Source organism: Lycorma delicatula, chromosome 7, assembly GCF_047948215.1.
Source record: "Lycorma delicatula isolate Av1 chromosome 7, ASM4794821v1, whole genome shotgun sequence".
Taxonomy (NCBI): Eukaryota; Metazoa; Arthropoda; class Insecta; order Hemiptera; family Fulgoridae; genus Lycorma; species Lycorma delicatula.
The window spans coordinates 115,133,870-115,154,854 of NC_134461.1; the positions used below are offsets into that span (position 1 = coordinate 115,133,870).

General features: G+C 26.5%; 1 protein-coding gene across 1 annotated transcript in view; it reads right to left on the minus strand.

Annotated features, from left to right (window-relative positions):
* Nucleotides 1–7,985: 7,985 nt before the first annotated feature.
* The window catches only part of LOC142328481 (exportin-4-like), a 96,735-nt gene continuing 83,735 nt past the window's right edge, over nucleotides 7,986–20,985 (minus strand). Inside the window, exons 22-23 of the mRNA XM_075372298.1 lie at nucleotides 18,481–18,573; nucleotides 7,986–16,326 (exon numbers count right to left, since the gene is read on the minus strand). Of these exons, the coding sequence (XP_075228413.1) occupies nucleotides 16,132–16,326; nucleotides 18,481–18,573 (288 nt within the window). The 3' untranslated portion in view covers nucleotides 7,986–16,131. The remainder of the gene's footprint in view (nucleotides 16,327–18,480; nucleotides 18,574–20,985) is intronic.

Genomic DNA, 20,985 nt, shown 5'->3' on the forward strand with positions numbered 1-20,985 from the left:
TGAGTAGTTTGATAATAATAATACCGAAAATGATGACATTTAATATTTTTCAAATTGATCTACAATCCACCGCAAGTAGTGTTCATACAGAAAAACAGATAATGTTTATGTAGAAGTACTTGCTAAATTTCACTTTTTTTTAGTGTTCAACAGTTATTTAAGAGTTATTGCAGACCACAATAGAATGAAAATAATTTAAACACAATTTTTAATAACAAATATTTTTTAAAACTTAAAAAATCTTCTTCTGACACAATGTGTCATCTGCCTTTGGCATTAATAAGTTCATTCACATGCTTTAGGATGGATTTAATCAGTTTTTCACATGCTGACATCATTTCTTCACCTTTAAACCAAATGTTGATTAGATTACTATCATTTGTTCTTTTGCATAGTCTAGCTTTCTTTGAAGATTGTTCACACAATTGGGTTAAGATCTTGGCCATTAGAGAAGTTAAATCATTACTTTTTATAAATTCGATAATTAATTTTTATTTATGGCAGGTTGCAAGATCCTGTTAATAAGCACTGCATCCGGTCAGCTAGTTTTATCAGATTTTTACGAAGTCAGACAAACTTATTCTACCATATTTGTATATTATCAGAATTCACCTAACAATTAATTGACATTATTCATCCTACCCCTGTATCAAAAAGCAGTCACATATTTTCTTTATGTGATGAATTATGCACTGATCTAAATAGTTTCGGTAAAAGGATTTCTCTCATAACCAGATTATTTCCTTGAAGAAAAATAAAATGTTTTAACTGAAAAAAAAATACAAAAAATTACAATATATTTGATTGCATATAAAAAATTATTTTTTAAAAAAGTTTTTATTTAACTAATATTAACATTAATAAAAAAAGGAAACAAATTAGAAAAATCCTCTAAAAAGTAAAAAATAAGAATTAAATCAAATTGAGAATTTTAAACAAAAAAATATAATATATTAACAAATATAAAAATGCACTGAAAAGTAAAAAATAAATTATATAAATAACCAATAAATAAATGTAATAATTATTAAATTTTAAAATTAAAAGTAACGAAAATATTTAGTTAAATAAAAGCGAGGCGCAGTTTTTATAATTTATTTAAAACACAACATTTATTTTTACAATTAATCTTCATTTTCAATAACGATGTGAGGAGGTGGAAAGGTCTGCTGGAGAACCTCTCCAGTTGAGACCGACTAGCTATGAGTAACAATCTGGGAAAATGCACCTACTCGCTTTCTTTGTACGTGTTCTCACACAGTTGAAATTCATCTTCGAATTCTGCTTCTAATCTAAGCCAAATTGAACGCACTCTTTCCGCGAAGAGTTTCATTTTAATTAAGTATGAATTTTTATTTAACAAATTCATAATTATGATTACAATTACAATAACGATAATAATTAATCATTTTTTCTGATTACCGTCAAAATGTAATAACTTTGTGCAAGATTTCTAAATTTAATTTTTATTTAACCCTTAAAGGTCATCTCGGTGCAAATTTGAACCGTCAAAGAATTAAAACTTGAGTTATTTTATTACAGATAAATAAAGTAAATACATATACTAAACAACCTCATTAAACAAAAAATATATTTTAAAATACAGCAAATGTCTATAAATTCTTATTTGAAAAGATTGTTATAAAAACTGCGCCACGCTTTTATTTAACTAAATATTTTCATTACTTTTAATTTTAAAATTTAATAATTATTAGATTTATTTTTTACTTTTCAGTGCATTTTTATATTTGTTAATATATTATATTTTTTGTTTAAAATTCTCAATTTGATTTAGTTCTTATTTTTTACTTTTTAGAGGATTTTTCTAATTTGTTTTCTTTTTTTTATTAATGTTAATATTAATATTGGTTAAATAAAGCTTTTTTTAAAAAATAATTTATTATATGTAATCAAATATATTTTTGTAATTTTTTTGTATTTTTTACTTTTTATTCTTATTGAACTATAAACTTTTTACATCCAAAAAAAATATATCTTAATAATATTTTGTTCAAGTCTGTTTGTTTATTAAGACTAAAAAGTAAAAATATTTATTTTTACACATCGAAGTTACATACGTGTACCAAATTTCATTGATTTTCACACGATAGTTCATGAGAAATAAACATTTTCAGCAACATGCATGAGTTTAGCGTAGGGGTAGTGCATGGGAGGGTCAAATCCAAATTCTAACATTGTAGTATTGTATTGTCATCGAAGTTAGATACGTGTACCAAATTTCATTGATTTTCATACGATAGATCAAAAGATATCGCAGTTGCAAGATTTGATTATAAATAAAGCAAGTTAAATAAAAGCTTATAAAAAACATTTTTATTCAATCATCTTCAGTCCAGTTTTTATATATTTTTAGTCTGATTGGGACTTTTTTTTCATGATTTCTGTTTGTAACTGGATTTTTTGATGAGGTGTTGCTTTATGGCTGGCTTCCAACAGTATTCACCAAACAGTTGAACGATAAATACTGAACCATTGTATATAGCTCGGTCCAATTCATTTTCCAGATAAAAAACATCTGAACCTAGAACTTTCTTTAATTTTTTTTTTATTAAATTGAATCGCTCTGGCAGCGGTTTATCTTTTTCTTCCACAATTCCTCCTCAGTTGATGAGAAAAATTACCAGTTTCTTTAAAACGCTTAATATTTTTTAAACAATGCGTCTAAACTAATTATTTATTTTGGTGATATTGTTTTCTGTTCAGAAAAAATTTATATTTTGTCTTTTCCTTAACAATTAAAAAAAAAAATTTATAAAAACACCTAAACTAGTTGCTGCAGCTGATTTCAAATATGTAATTAATGATTAATAAAGGTGACAGACTGATAATACATTACTATAATCTCTGTCTATCTAAACAGTTATAGTAACACTTTAAAGCTGAAAATATTAGTGGAGAAATATCAGATGATTATGGCTACCAACTGAAGGAAATTAAATTATTGTAAAAATAATGCTTGTTTACGTAAGATTTGAATGATACTGTAGCTTCAAAAAAACATTAAATGACAGCCATCAGCCATACAGTTGTCATAGTCTGCTGTTTTTGACAAAAATATTTGTTTTTTAATGTTTTTTTTTTAAAATGGTGTATCATAATCCTACCTTTTTCAATTAAAAATTTTGTGTTGGCCCCTGGGTGGTTGGAATGTAATGGTTGTGTACGAAATAAACAGATTTTTGTGTACAAATGGATAAATTGTATGATGATATTCTTTAATAAAAGTTAACCAACTATTTATAGAAATTTGTAATGAACAAGCATCTTGTACTGTTTTTTTTTTGTCTTCAGTCATTTGACTGGTTTGATGCAGCTCTCAAAGATTCCCTATCTAGTGCTAGTCATTTCATTTCAGTATACCCTCTACATCCTACATCCCTAATGATTTGTTTTACATATTCCAAACGTGGCCTGCCACACAATTTTTCCCTTCTACCTGTCCTTCCAATATTAAAGCGACTATTCCAGGATGCCTTAGTATGTGGCCTATAAGTCTGTCTCTTCTTTTAACTATATTTTTCCAAATGCTTCTTTCTTCATCTATTTGCCGCAATACCTCTTCATTTGTCACTTTATCCACCCGTCTGATTTTTAACATTCTCCTATAGTACCGCATTTCAAAAGCTTCTAATCTTTTCTTCTCAGATACTCCGATCGTCCAAGTTTCACTTCCAAATAAAGCGACACTCCAAACATACGATTTCAAAAATCTTTTCCTGACATTTAAATTAATTTTTGATGTAAACAAATTATATTTCTCACTGAAGCTCGTTTAGCTTGTGCTATTCGGCATTTGTACTGTAGCCCCAAAAATTATATTAAAGTCTCACGTTTGAACTCGTGTAAAAAATAAACTTCCCATCAAATTTCAAAACAAGTTAAATCAAAATTTGCATAATTCTATTCTGCATTTGGCGATATTAAACTTTTATTTACTGATTTTTTAAGGAATGGTTTTGGAGTATGATCTTGAGAAATTGTGGATTTCTTAATTTTTCTGTTGCATTACTTGATGTTAATCACTTCTTACCTTTAACAAACTACTACATCAATTCTACTCAAATTTTTAAACAAAGGAGCCCATTTACTGCATTTACTGGAGATATTTGGGCAGCTGCAAAGAAACACAATGTTTCAAATACTACTTTGCAAAGGCATTTGAATAAACATAAAATTTCAATGTCTGTTGATACACCGCTTGTTTATACATCTAATATATATTGATACTAAAAAATTGTTTTCAAAAGAACAAGAAATAGAGTTGAAGTATTTGAAGCATGCTGCGAAGCTTCACTATGGACTTACTAAAGAGCCTCTACTTAAGTTAGCTTATGATTATGCAGTCCAATAACCTAAAAGCGCCAGAAAATTGGTAGTTAAAATAATCTGCCTGGAATTTCAGGTATTGGCTATTTCATAAACGTTTTCCTGATTTGACATTATGGAAGCCTAAAGGTACAACCCTTCCTGGGCCACAAGATTCAACATGGAAAATTTTGTAGCTTTTTTACTAATTTAAAAATGTAATGGAGAAATAAAAAAATTTTTCCACCTAATATGATTATTTATAAATTATATGAAACTGTAAATTCTACAGTTCACAAGCCTCCAAAGGTTATATGTGACAAGAAAACAAAGCAATTTGGTTCAGCTACATTAGCTGAACAGGGTATCAATATCACAATGATAGCTGCCATAAATGCTGTTGGAAACCATGTTTCTCCAATGTTGATATTCCTGAGGGTAAATTTCAGGCAAAACATGATTCCAGAAGCACTGATGGGCATCATTGGTTGGGCAAACCCTTCAGAGTCGTCCAATGAAATTTTGTTTGTACAGTACCTCAAACACTTCATTTGGTATCTCAGACCACCTCTGATAACCCAGCTCTCCTTATATCCATGAGACACATATCTCGATTAAAGCAATTACTGTGACCAAGGAAAATGGAGTCGCCATGTCAACGTTGTCCCCATCCCACACATCACATAAACTCAACAAAAAAAAACGTCAAAAAAGCAAAAAAAGAAGATTAAAAGGTAGCTATAAAGAAATCCTCAAAGAAAAAACTGATCATAGACGATGAAGATTCTGATGATCTTAATGGAATTGACAGCCTATCAGAGCACATGAGTGATGAGGACAATTTAGATAATTTAATTGAAATAAATGAAAGAGACCAATTAGAAGGTTTAATATTTGAAAGAAGCCTTGATTTGGAAATTGAAAATGAGGACTTTGTTTTGGTAAAAATCATAGGGAATAAAGGAAGAATATTGTTTAATGTGCAAGAATTGTGAAAAAATTACCTAATGAGATATATGAAGTTATTACAAAAGAGTGAATTTCAGCAATAAATTTTTTTCTAGACAAGGAAGATATTTATGACATTACAAAGGAAGACAGTGAATTAACAAATAAATCTGATTTCTATACTGAAATGTCATGTTTTATTTCTTGGAAAGAAAAATACTTTTTAACTAATTTTTATCAATATGGACCCAAGGTACATCACAATTTTGAACCTTGGACCACATTACGAAAAAAAAATATTTTTGCATTAAAATATTAATTCAAACAGAATTTAAAAAAAAACAAAAAAACAGATCAACAAAATTATTTACTGTACTGTAAAATTATTAACAATTAAAGATTACCACACTGTTTGAAGTAAAAAAAATTAAAATTAAAAATTGACCCAAGATACAACACTTTCCCCTATGTAAACTATTTCTCTTATTGTCTGCAATTTTAGGTAACATTATACATATTATGCCTTTGGATGAATATCTTAAGTATGAAGTAATAGATACATCATTCATGTGTCCTCGATAAGTAAAATCAACATTTGATAATTATAAACATGCAGTAACAGGATTCATATTAAATAGAAAGACAGATGAAATCTTATTTCTGTTGAATAATACAAATAATGTATTATTTATATGCATTTTTACACCAGCACCTCATTATAAACTGCATTTTTGGTTCTTCAGATATCGCAGTAAACAAACAGCTCGCTGCTCTTCCTTACTTGAGAACATGCCACATATAATTGTCCATGAGAAAAGCAAGCAGCTTGCTTTAAATCTACACCAGCTGCACATAAAGTTTGACTTTGTGACTTATCAATGGTCATTACAAAACACATTAACTGTAAACTGAAGTCTTTTAAATTGAAACGAAAAGTAAATAAATACTTAATTCCAAAATATTAATTATAACGTCGGTATGATTAAAATTTTTAGAACTATGTACAGTTTTTCCTTTTCTGCAACCTGTTAAAATAGTATCTTCAATAATATATTTTTTTTTAGCTACTTAACTTTCAATCGAGTTCCATTACATAACTGTGATGGAATCGTATTTCTCATAAGTACAACTGGAACACCTACTTTTTATTTTAGTGTGCAAACTGGTAATACTGATAGTGATAAATAATTCAAAAACTCAGTTGAATAATGAACTGCATCCTATCTGCTCAAAACTTTATTAATGGGATAGTATGGTTTTTCATCTACTAAAAATTCTTGCAGCATGCAGCTATTTAATGGTATTTACTTGTTCACTTCTTGATACCAGTACCACACACTTACATACATGATCATCAAATTTATACGACTCTATAAACCTTGCAATCAATTTCATTGCTGAAGAAACTGTACACGTAATGATGGTGGTAAACATATCGCTCCACTTGTCTCTGGTATTTTACCATCTCAAATCTCAAAGTATGAAGATCATCATCATACTATGTATGATCAGATCGTTGGACATACTCATTACATCTGAGGATCCTGCAGGGGATTTTATTGTGTTTTTTTTTCTTAAATGTGTCATGAGCAATGACCTAGGAAGTCAATGTCCACATGCAAAAAAAAACATAAGTTTGTTATTAAGTGCGTACTGAAATCTTGGCTTAAATCATTGGTGATGTGATTAATTCTTTTATGAAAATCACACTAAAATATTTCTGATTCATATAACCAAGAAATTATACAGATATACAGACCAGTTAAGATGCAGTATAAAATAAACAGAGAGTGGATGGTGTATTTTACAACATGGTATTCTCTTATTAATGATAAATAAATCAATCTCATTTAGAGATATATAAATATACTTTTAACACTGAATTTTTAAATGACTGAATTAAAAAAAAAAATGTTAATTTAAATCCTTTAATTGTGTTCAACAAAACAATTGTTAGAGTGATTTTACAGGTTTGTGGCCATCTTAAATTATCTGGCGTTAGACCTACTAGAATTTTATTTCTGGTGCTATGGAAAATATAATATTTATTGAGGAAATCAACACAGCTTCCAGACTGTGAAGCAGACTTATACAAGTATTTCTGGATGTTCATGAGGACCATTTCCAACAACTACTGTAAGGTAAGGTGATGTTACATATTGATGGTAACTTTTTGAATAACTGTATAAAGACTAGCTTATACATATTATGCCTTAAAGAGGTTCATTCTTTAAGAAGGAGATTGTTAAGATGGATTTAGAGTAGTTAGAACAAACATTATCATGTAGAATGATTAAGTATAAGAAAAACTTATATAGCTGACAACAATGCAAGATTGATGGACAAAAACAAGACAGGTAAATGCATAGTGGTGTACCTGAATTGGATCTACATTACAATTGGAACTGTTATAGAAATCTAAATTTATTATACATATATAGGTCACATAGAATTTAAGGTTAGTTATAATTATAAGTTAATAATTAAAATTACATTAATACTAATGTTGGCAATAAAATTTTGTTGTGGGGGGAATTCAAAGCAAAGACATTCTCATACTGATTTCTCATAACTGAACAACACAATCTCTCAGAAATTTTCAATTGTTACAATTTAAAAATTGTAATTAATCTAATATTTAAATATGAATTACATGATAATTCATAGAAACCACATAACAGGGAACTGAACAATAAACAACTACATAGATCTAAAAGAGATTTAAAAGAATGCAATTTATTTAACATTAAATAATTATATATATATATAACAATACATTTATGCATACATAAAAGATTATTTTACAACACGCATTCCACTTAAGCTTGTTTTGTTTCCTTAGAACATTTTTTTACATTTTCTGTGTAGAGTTACATTCTCTTTACACAAAAAAAAATCTTTCAAAATAACTTAGTATCTTTTATTCTTTTTGAATCACCTCAAGTATCTTATTTATGAATAAGTAATTTAATATTTATAATTGTTTCTAAACTAAAGTTTTTAATTTTTAAGAACAGGTGGCAGACAGATTTTCAAAAAATGATAAAATTCAAATTTGTTAAGGTAACCATAATAAAAATTAATCGGTTTGGCTTTATATCCCATCCAACAATTTCTAAGGATTAAATACATATTGATCTTGCTACAAGCAAACTAAAATGTTTTTTCTGCTAGAATGTATCAATTAAAAAATCACATTTGAAATTTTATATCATACATGGATAATGACTACAGTAATACGTTTAGTAAAATTTTTCTGTAGGACTAACTGTTATAAAACAAGTGATTTATTTACACAACAAACATTTTAAACATCCCTTTTCTGTAATCCCATCTACCAGCTTTCATAAGAATCACGGACTTATATATCAGTATATGTATCTAGTATAGTTGTAAAATCACTTTTACAAAAACATTATTAACTTGATTTATTAAGTATTATTTTATACATTAATACCATATGAATTCTATCACATGACACCAACAAATTAAATAAATAAAAAAAATCTTCACCCAAAAAAACCCACTACTACTGAAACATGAAAAATTTGACAAATGCAAATTGTAAATATATAAAATTAAAAATAACTAGCAACTGCAGCTATAGAAGTGCTACTGACAGAAATCTTAGGGCCAATTATCTTATGTGTTAAGTAAAGAAACACGAGATCACAGCACTGATCTCAAATATATGAGAATATTTCTAATAGAAGTATATAGACTGTACAAAGAGTTTAAGTTGTTTTTTTTGGGATGTTCATTTTTCTTTTGCATATGGTGTATGGTAGAAAAAATAACAAATTGAATATATATATAACTAAAAAATGAACCCATAGATATGAAACTTTTCAATATCAGTTGTTATACAATGTCAATGTTCATTTTAAATGAACATTTAAAAAATATATTATCATAATGGTCCAGCTATGTATCTTTCTACAGAAGTATGTTGCGTGTATGGGTTATAACATATATAACATACATTATATTTTTCTCGTAATAGCTGATAATTGTATGCTCATTGGTAGACAATTTTTATACAGAATTTTTTATTGAATGTAAAATAATGTTTGCATATGTTATAAAATACTTTATTAAAATTTCTGTTATTTCATATAGCATAGTTTTTCAACGGGTATGTTTAATGCTATTGGGGTATGTTCTTTTATCAAAAGAGACTATTTTGGTATTGTTAAGTTTTAAATAATACAGTTTAACACTCAGCTCATACCAGTTATTTTTAATATAAATACACAGTAAATTTAATTGCAATTTAATTTTTTGATTTATTCTTCAGATATTTTTAAACAGCTTTCAAACGTTACTAATCAAACATGTACATATAATAAAATATATAAGGAAATATCTACATAAACAAACTTGAACATTTAGAAAAATACTCCACTTAAAAATACAAACACAAATACATACTTATACATTTACAGGTATTAAACTAACATATCAGGTATTTAAATTGACACGTGCAAATTGCTAGTTTAACTGTAACCAAATTTAAATCATGTTACCATGATTACTATCAGATTATACACATTATATTATAAGATATTATACATAATAATAGAATGCATTATGCTATGTGATAAAACTTTTAAACAATGATTCATCTATGGATTCAAAAAGTTTATTTTATAAGATATAATAAGCACCATCATATATATATATATATATATATATATATATGTATATATTGATATATTTATTGGTTTTTATTAATTTTTCACAAAAAAAAAATAAATAAAGAGCGTCTCACAGTTAATGCAAGATTTAAATTGCAAGCCATTTTTTTCTGTTGGGTAGGCAACATTCTCTGAAGCACATGTTGGAGTTATCAAACTCTGGTTAGTTAGTCAGGATGGTTCATTTTATAAATTTAAATCCTGCGTTATTTTTGGGATACATAGATAAAACGTACACATTTTCATACAGAGTGATCATAGTTCTTCATTAAGCAGAAATGTAAAAAATTAACTAACGTAAGTCTACTTAATTTAATACTAACTAAACTGTTATCCTACAATTTAAAACAAGTGAAAAACTATTTAGAACATTATCTAAAAAACATATTTAAAAACTAGTATGAAGACACACATGCAGTATAACGTCTTAAGACTCAAGGCGACATGGTATTACTAACTTTCACTAATATTAAGTTCTTTGTTAAGGTAAACAAAGAACTTTCTTTGTTATTGCTTTGTAAATTATGGCAAATATATACATACATAATTTTCTTAATTTTAATAAAATTCTAATTATTTTTTTTACAAATTGTTTTAAATATTGCCATAATTTTCAGCTTTATAAAAATCTTTTCTTTTTGCACTTCAATTTTCAGTTAACTTGAACTGGAATTATCAACAATAAGTAGTCAACAAAATCAATGACTAAAGAAAAAGAAAATTTTTCCTTTTATCAAAAATTTTACAAAAAGTTCATACTACTCACTGTTACCATTCTCCAATCTTTAAATTATTAAAATGGTCTTAATTTTTTGACCAGTAAATTTACAACTTTACATAAAAAAAATCTACACTACATTCATATATTTATGATTTTAACTTACTATAGTACTCAGTTACTGTATTAATTAACGCTGTGGCTAAAAGGTCCCATTAAGAATTATATATACATACCACCTAGAAATAATAACTTGAGATAAAGAAGGCTATCATTTGCACCAGTACAGGATTTGTTTATATACCTGTGGTATCTAGATTTGTCATATTTAGTTTTTCCTTATTAATTTATTACAGCATTATTTCATATTCAATTAATGATGAAATGCAGAAATATGTTACATGTAATAAGTCTGATTTTGATGAAACTGAAGATAAATTGTATGAACGTTGACAATGAAAGCATGAGTGATTAAAATGATAAAGAAATAAAATCATACTGGCTGTAAGGAGAAATTTGAGTGGAGGGTAGAAAATAATTTGTTTTGGAATAAATAAAAAAAATAATTATATCTAGTTGGTTCTGTTTACTATTCAAAGTATAGTTTCATTTCTTTGAAAAGGTTTTAAATGGTTCAAAAGGTGATAATATTATTAAACAGCAATAATACAAAACAAATTCCATTTTCAAAATCAAAGCTAAACATAATTAATTCTTTTAAATAAAAAATACATATAGATTAAGGTTACAAAAAACAACTGTTGTATAATGATTAAAGATCAAGTTCTAAATAATATTCAACTTCAACTGCAAAATTACTAAGTATAACTTTTATGGTAGATTTAAACTATAGGATATCATGCATTTAGTTTGATCAACTCAATTTAAAATTAGACTATATAAGTTGTTGCAAATTTTATCTCCATCATTTATTGTAAACAAAATTAATAAAAACAAATTCTCTAATGAAAAATCTACATAAAATTAAACTACTGTAACAACAAATACCAGTAAAACTAAAACCATGATAAATAAAACTATGAACAGCAAGGTATAAACAAGTTATTCTACACAAAAGTTATGTATTGAATTTTTTTCAAAATTGAAATAGTTTTATTTCAGCGCTTTATATTAAGTAATATGTTAATAAAACACAATCTTGAATTAGTAAAGAGCTGATATCTAATCCTACTTTCAACATGTAATTCTTATGTTTTGTTATTATCGTTACAATGACAATTTTTGGAAAGCAATTTGCAACATTAAGCAAAAGATAATACTGCATCTTAAATTTGACCAAGAAACAATAAATAAAATTATATAGTTATAATTATTAGTTTACAAACAAACAATAAAATTTACCTAATAATTAACACACAAAAAAAATTTAAAAACATCAAAAAACCTCAAAGAACTGGACACATCTATTCACATTACAGCCTTAAAACTAATAATGATAATTAAAACTGCCAATGATCTAACGACAACAAAATAAATATGTATTTTTATTTGTTAAGTTGAATCAAAAGTGTAACAAAATATTTTTATTACACACAAATGTATACACTTTAGGGAGAATGTTATTAACAACCAAATTACTTCCATAACCATTTTAACTTATTTGTCAGTACAGCTGGTAAGGCTTTTTATAGATAATATCAATAATCCCATATCTACACGCAATTCGCTACACACTAATCCACATTGATCAAAATATTTTCTTATTTAATTACTTAACGCCTTATAATAATTAAAATATTAAATAAACAAATTTTCATAAACACCAGAATTTAAATTTATGCTATCATTTTTTTTCTTTTTATGTCTAATGACATGTTTTTCAAGAAACAAGTTCAAATCATCAGTGTGTTATATTAACACATTATTTTTGAGTACGGTGATGAATATAAGAATATAAAAAAGAAATATATTAGAGAAAATATAATTAACCCGTTGAGTTTCAAGATAATGATATATTGTTATTTCAATTCTGTTAAGCTGTAAATGATACCGAATATTGGTATTTTATGTTTTTAACAACAGATAGATTGGGCTTATGTAATATCAAAATACAAAATATGAAAATGCAGAATGAATATGATATTTTACTACTGCATCTATTTCAGACCGATTATAATAGATTGGCTGTGTTGTACAGAATTTTTTTATTGTTACTGGTTCATTTGTATTAACTTGTACGTTTGTTATGTTCTTCATTTGATTTTAAATTATATTTTTATTATTTAAAAAAAAATTATATTATATTAATAAAACTTTTGTTTAACAACCTAACTATTAGTCCAGGCAGTAACTGTTTTAAATGGGCAAATTTGGACTTTTTCTATATTATTACTAATTTTTGCTTTAATGCCTCAGGAATATAATCAAAAATGATTATTTTGTTATGCACCAGTTGAAAAAGATGTGTTAACTTATTAAACAAATGTAAAAAAAAAAAATCACAAAAATATCCATTTTTCTCCTATTTCCCTAGATAACTGTTCATTTTAGAGAAAAGAGTGAGAGAAAAAAGTTTTGTTATTAAATTTTACACACACTATCATGGGTTGCAAATTGAAAAATATGTTATTATTGATGCAAAAATAACAATAACTGTCAAAAAAAAAAACAAGTTTGTCTGGGAATTTTTTAAAGTAATTATACATAGGAACTTCAGATTTTGTTTCAAAGTACTTTCTGACATGATAAAGCAACATACCAAATTTCAACAAAAATTGATCTGACAGTTTTTGCACAATAATTTTGCAAAAAAAAATGCAATTTTTTCAAATTGTATAGAGCCTGAAAAAGTTTCTAGATACTTGAAATTTAATCACATATAAAATAGCACTCAAACTTTCAAATATCAACTCAAAATTGAACAATTTTTTAATTGATTAATTAGGAGAGCCTAAGGAATTTTTCAGGCATACTTGCAATTTTTTTTCTTTTAAACAAATTGAATATCTTCATGAATTTTTATCTAAATTAATTTTAAAAACACAGCTTAAAAGTACTCTGGAAGACACTTCTTTCAAAAAAAAAAGCTTTAATTCATTAATTATCTCTGGAGATATAACCGATCAAAGTTGACTGCCTTTGTGCAACTTTGTGAATAAATTATTATTGATAAATCAATAGACTGATATTTAGCAATAATTCATGTTTACCAGTAAGATATTTGAACTTTAGCTTACAAGAAAGACATCAATTAAAAAAAAAATAATAATTTTGTTAAAATTGCAAGTATGTTTGAAAAATTCCCTAGGCTCTCCTAATTAACAGATTTAAATTTTTTTAAAAACATATGAAAATGTGAGTGCTCTTTTATATGCGATTAAATTTTCAAATATATATAGACTTTATTTTAGGCTTTACACAATTTTGAAAAATTGAATTTTTTTTTTAAATCTGGATTGCAAAATTATTGTGCAAAAACTGTCACACCAATATAGTTGAAATTTTGCATGTTGCTTTATCATATCAAAAGGTTTTTTGTGGCGGCATATGAAGGTCCTATGTATAAGTACTAGAAAAAAATTCCCAAACATTCTTTTTTTTTTTTACATTTATTTGACAGTTATTGCTGTTTTTGTAACAATAATAATGCATTTTTCAAATTGTAGCCCATGATAGTGTGTGTAAAATTTAATAACAAAACTTTTTTTCTCTCTCAATCTTTTCTCTAAAATAAACAGTTATCAAGTTATCTAGGGAAATAGGAGAAAAATGGATATTTTGTGATTTTTTACATTTTGTTTAATAAAAACTTAAGCACACCTTTTTCAACTGGTGCATAACAAAATAATCATTTCTGATGATATTCCAGAGGCATTAAAGCAAAAATTAGCGATCATATAGAAAACATCCAACCCAAAACAGATCATCCCTGGATTATATAGGTTACTGTGATTTTAAACAAAAATAAGTTATTTTCTAATGATTTTTTTGTCCATAAAAAATTAATATCACTCAATACTTCTACAGAATTCTTGAAAAAATAAAGTTCAACTTTTTTATTCATCTAACATAAACTATAGTACAAACTTTAATAGGTTTTACTTTTTAAAAAAAATGTTTCTAGCACTGCAGTTTAAAAAATGTAAATGTTTTTTTGTAAAAATCTGCCTGAGGCTTTCAGCATAAATCAGATTCATAGGCATGAGACTCAAAATGTTAAAACATATGACAATGACAAGGCTTATTTGTATACTGTTTGGAGATTTCACGTAAATTGAAATTCAAATATTTATAATGGTTTTCTTTGCCTATATTATAATTAATATTTAGATTTAAATGCTAGTACTATATTTAGATTTGAATCCTAGTTGGTTATTAACTAACTGTTTCAAAATTTTGGATGCTTTATATATTTAAAATTCCTTGACTGCAATTCATGTATTTTTACTGTAAAGGTAAATAGGTACAACATTTTTTTTAGAAAAACGAGGATAATTGTTTTATTTGTCAAATGCAGTACATATACATACTATGTATGGATACTAACCTACACACATACAAAAAAAAAAACATATTTGATCATCAGAATGTATGCAATCATTGAACAATGTATCCACTGCAAGTCTTGTCAGGGTCAACATTTACATAACGCACATTAATATTTTATACCATATGTATACTTTTTAATAATTTATGTTCATTACCAAATCCTAAAATAACAGATTAGTATAATAACACCTGATAACAGAACTTGTATAGGTCATTATATACAGAAACTGAAGTTACAATTTAAATTAGAATATTTATAAACACTTTATGAATGAGTTTTATGAATGATTTTATTAAAATTCTGAGAGATATAGGAAATTTACAATTTCCTTTTTAATCAAATTTACATTCACAATTACGAAAACTGGTTCAAAAGAAGGGGGTTTTAAACAGAAAAGTAAATCTGTGACATCAGATTTACTTTTCATCAGATTAAACTTCAATTTAACTTCATCAAAAATAATGTTCCAAAATAGTCTTGAAAGTAATTGGCTTTACAATTGGTCAGTATTATGATCAGATATTTTAAAATTTATTTACATCATGTCATTAAAAGAAGTACAATGTTTAAAATTAAATGTACATATCAACATCAATATAAATATCTTTTGTAAATAAAATTTGATATCTTTCATTTAGAAAATGACTAAAAGTAAAAAATTAAGAAATATGATTAAAAAAAAGACTCATAAGCATTTATATCACTCATTCTCAGCTAAGGAACTTTGAAAAATAAAAACGACCAACAGAAACCTAAAAATAGAATCTATGAACACACAAATATGAATTTATTATAACACAGCATTCAATAATTAACTAATTATTAATAAAATTAAAATAAAATTGATACAAAAACAACAAAAAAACTGACACAATTAGAGGAAAAATATCAATAACAATTACTATGTCAACTGAAATAAAACAGAAAAAAAATCATTTAACTAAAAGAAAACCTTGAACATCAAGTAAAAACTTTTCAAAATTGTCACTAAATTTTTTCCACTGAGAACGTTCTTTATTGAGTGCAATGTTAGAAGTTAGCTCAGTGAATGCTCTTGCAAGACGTTCTCCTATTACTGGATCCTGTTGTGAATCTATCATACCTTGAACCAAAGCTCTATACTCTTCCTAAAAAAAAGAAGAAATTCAATATCATAATTGGAAATTCACTTATTGTAACTGATTAACACATAAAACCTAATTTAGACAGCCAGTTTTGGTTCTTTGTAAAAAGTGGCTGTTCAGCACAGTAGATATTCACAATGGTCACACAGAGAATGTAGAGAATTAAATGTAGAGAAAGTAACGATTAAACAGGTTGTCATTAATTGCAACAAATAATATTAAAAATATTTATTTTAAACTTGCAAAAAACTTCTTTTTTGCCTGGTTGCTGCAACAAATTTAAACACTTATAGAACCAACTGCTAATTTTATTAGCCACTCAATGAGAAGCAGTTTCTGATTTCATTACAAATTCCAAAATGGCTTGTACCTAAAAGTTGTTTAATTTAAGAAACAAATCACAATAAATAAATTTTTTTAAGGAGCACTTGAGTTATCTAAAGTGCAGTTAAACACAATCATGAAACAAAACAATGTAATTGGCAACAATTACGTACTTCCTAGCTAACTTCTAATATACTACTGTTTCACCTAGATTGAAATTAGTTAATAATATTTTTTTCTGGCTCCACAAAGCACATTTTGAGATATTTTCAGGCAACCAACTTTTATATCTTCAAAAATCTTCTTAATTGTACATCTGTAAGGAATCTGGCAAGTTTGTCCTCTCTTAACTACTTGATAACAATTTAAGGTAGAGTTATAAGAATGGTTTTACAAAAAACCATTAACAAGTTGTTTTTGTAATAATTAAAGCAAAATACAGTAGACCCCCTGATTTACAACTAAATCAGGGATCTGATTAAATTACTAAATATAATGGGGATCATATTATTGCTTAATAATATGATGCCCATTAATTTAATAAAAAGTGATTGACAGTTAGAAAAAACAGAAATGAGATTTTTATTAGCTGCCTTGACTCAAAAATGCCCTTTTCTACAGACTAAATCTCTTGTGTTATAATATTCTTGTGTTATGTTCTTCAATTAATACTGTTGCTGTTTGGTTCCTGTAAATGTAACAATTATTGTTCTATCTCTGTATTTGAACCCTATTTTTTTAAAATGCTGAAAATTTTATTCCAGTTTACGTTATTTTATTTTTTGAAGTCTGATGGAACTTTTGTAAATATTACACACCAGTTTGTATAATCTATCAATCGCTTCCTCACCTGCACTGCACAGTATTTCTGAAGGTATTCTGTCAATTCCAGGAGCCTTTCTGCCATTCAAATCTTTTAATGCTCTCTTAAATTCAGATTTCAGTATTGTGTCTCCCCTTTCATCCTGTTCAACTTCCTCTTCTTCCTCTATAACACCATTTTCTAATTCATTCCCTCCGTATAACTTTTCAATGTATTCTACCCACCTATTGACTTTGCCTTTCATATTATAAATTGGTGTAGCATCTTTGTTCAACACATTATTAGATTTTAATTTATGTACCACAAAATTTTCCTTAACTTTCCTATATGCTCCATCTATTTTACCAATGCTCATTTCTCTTTCCACTTCTGAACACTTTTCTTTAATCCACTCTTCTTTTGCTAATTTGCAACATTCTTGCTAATTTTTAACATTCTCACATTCTTCTTCTATATTTTCTACCTTATCTTTTTTACTCAGACCTCTTGCGATGTCCTCCTCAAAAATCTTCTTTACTTCCTCTTCCTCAAGCTTCTCTAAATTTCACAGATTCATCTGTCACCTTTTCATGATTTTAAACCCCAATCTACATTTCATTATCACTAAATTATGGTCACTATCAATGTCTTCTCCAGGGTAAGCTTCGCACGACGAGTTGATTTCTAAATCTTTCCTTATTTATATATAACTTATTTCAATTATTGACAACCAACTGTTATGAAAATAACAATTTTAATTTTATTTTAATTTTAATTATAATAATACATATAACACTACATGCACGGATACAAATTCGTAGTTTTAAATAATCCCTGATGATGGAGAAATGACTCTGAAAGCCACTAGGATAATACATTAAAAAATTGTTGGTAAGTGGAAATACAGAGTTTATATAAATTAAATTAAAACCAACAGAACCATATGTTAAGAAAATTAAATCTAAACATTATACATAGATTAGTAACCATATTTCAAAGAAGAAACCAATATTAACATCACATCAACTTACCGGATAACAACATATTAACACATACAGTGTAATACCTGTATTTGGCATCAGATCTGAATTTATCTGATGAGAAAGTATTAAATCCATCAATAACTGAAACATAAAGTAAGCTTATTTTAATTTTCCATAAATATTGGGATACAGAAACAAATCACCTAATGCCAACTTAGAGAAATTATTATAAAAAAACTTTTTCTAACTTAAAAAAAACATTATTGCATTAAAATATATAAATTAAATCTCAAAAATGAAACATAATATCCACTATCAATAATGAATCATTAAAAAGCCAAACTCATCAACTGAGAAGCATTATCAATTGTATTCAGCCTTGATTTATAACTTAAAAGATAATTAAAATTGAAGACTGAAATCACTTAATAAAAACTACACAAAAGCCAACATTATGTAACAATAGCCAATATTATGAACATAACATACTTCCACTTTTAATTATTACTGTAGTAACAATAGAAATACACTTGATCATATCTGTATTTCACACAGCATGCATATGCAGACACAAATGAACATATGCACATGCATGTCTGTATGCTTAAATAATTGTTAAAATACAAACACAATACTTCACTACTGTTCAGCTGTTCACACATTTCACTACTTCACATACTGTTCATACTTCACTACTGTTCACACATTTCCAACGTGTGAAATAAAAGATTCTAACTATAATTTTTAAGTTCAAGCTTGTATGTAAAAATATAAATTCTTTGTTATATAATTTTACTTTATAAAATCCTATTAAACTAAATCTTTATTCAATTTTTCATTTTTGAGAATTGTTTCCACAATACTAAAACGATTTTCAGTTCATTTTAAAACTATAATTTGTTATGACACTAGTCTGTTTTGATTTACGTAAGTTTAATAAAGTATATGTTTATTTCTTTCCAGTTGACTTTACTAACATAATTTTTCAGAAACTTTTTGAAACGTTTTGTTTTAAGGTTTTATTTCTTATTTGCAATTCAAGAAAGAAAATTTACATTAAACCTAAAAAATTATTTATGTAAATTTTTTTGGTTAACAATTACCTCAGGAATTACTAATGATCAATTTTTTTTTTGCAAATCAAAAACATAAAATCTTTAACTTTGCTTCATAATTTGCGTCTCAAGAATTTCAGTAATCTCATTTTACTATTAGAACAGAAATCATACTGAAATTTCTTGGTAAATATGTTACTTAAGCAAACCTTATGTGAAACAGAAATACATTAAAACCATATTCCATGCATCATAACCTATTTAAATTCCTAATGGCTATTATTGAAGTAATATAAGAGTTAGGAAAAAAGTTATACAGTTTGGGCTAGAGCAAAAAAACCTTTCAGGACTTTAATTTTCTTTAAAAAATCAATAAAGTATTTGTTGGCTAAGAAAAAAGGAAACAAACAAACTTATAAACGAACGTTTTATTTCACATATGAGATCTGTAATTATTTTTCAGGAGAAAAGAGGGCACTGACAGATAATGAGAGGTGCACATTCATCTCCAAAGATTATATGAATGTTTGATATGAAATAAAACATAGAATATTTAACCTTGAAAGTGACTTTACTTTCATTAATTTTTTATGTATCTATTAACACAACTCATTTTATCATTCTAAAATTAAAACTTGTTCTAAATGAAATCTAGATTTTTATGTTATTCTGGTTGACGCTTTAGCTAATGCAAATTTATCATCTTATTTATTATAAAACTGGGATTAACTTGATAGTATTAACAAGGTAAAATTGATAATGATTTTCAAAACATTCAACATATTGATCAGCCATCATGTTCGAAGGCATAGAAAGGTTCAGGAAAAGGGTTGTGCCCACTTCTCTAATTCCACATATTAGAGATCTAACTTCACTGACTTGTCTGTTGTACTCACATGAGAGTTCAGTATTTGACCTAACCTGTAATCTAAGTTTAAAAAGAAAACTCGCAATCCTAACAAAATGAAAAATAGTGAGTTATTGAAAAATTATCTTTTTCTTATTAATTCTAAATAAAATCAACACTTCATTTACACAAAGAAAACAATCTTTCAAGGTGTTAAACTGTGCATGGATCAAGTCACATATTCAGTAATTAAGTCTAAAAATAATATCTCAATTTCTCAAAATTAAAATTAACTGCAAAAATATGTGATAAATATTTATAGAATAAGGAAAATTATTTAATAATAAGCATTACAGTATTTATCACGACAAAAATTTAGCCTTTAAAATCTGGAAGAGTATATCTTACAAATCATATAATAGAAAAAATTGAGTTCTATATATTATAATTTTATCTTTTCTGCATTATTATTGCAAGTTTTAAATTATTTAAAAAGATTAAAAGCAATTATGGAAAATTAAACAAAAAGCGCCTGTGTTTTTTACCTACTTTTCCTGGTAGTTAATTTAAACATACCATAACCTCATTAAGAAAGTATATTAAACAACAATTATCATTTAACCGCATAGAACAGAGTTTCAAACTAAAAAC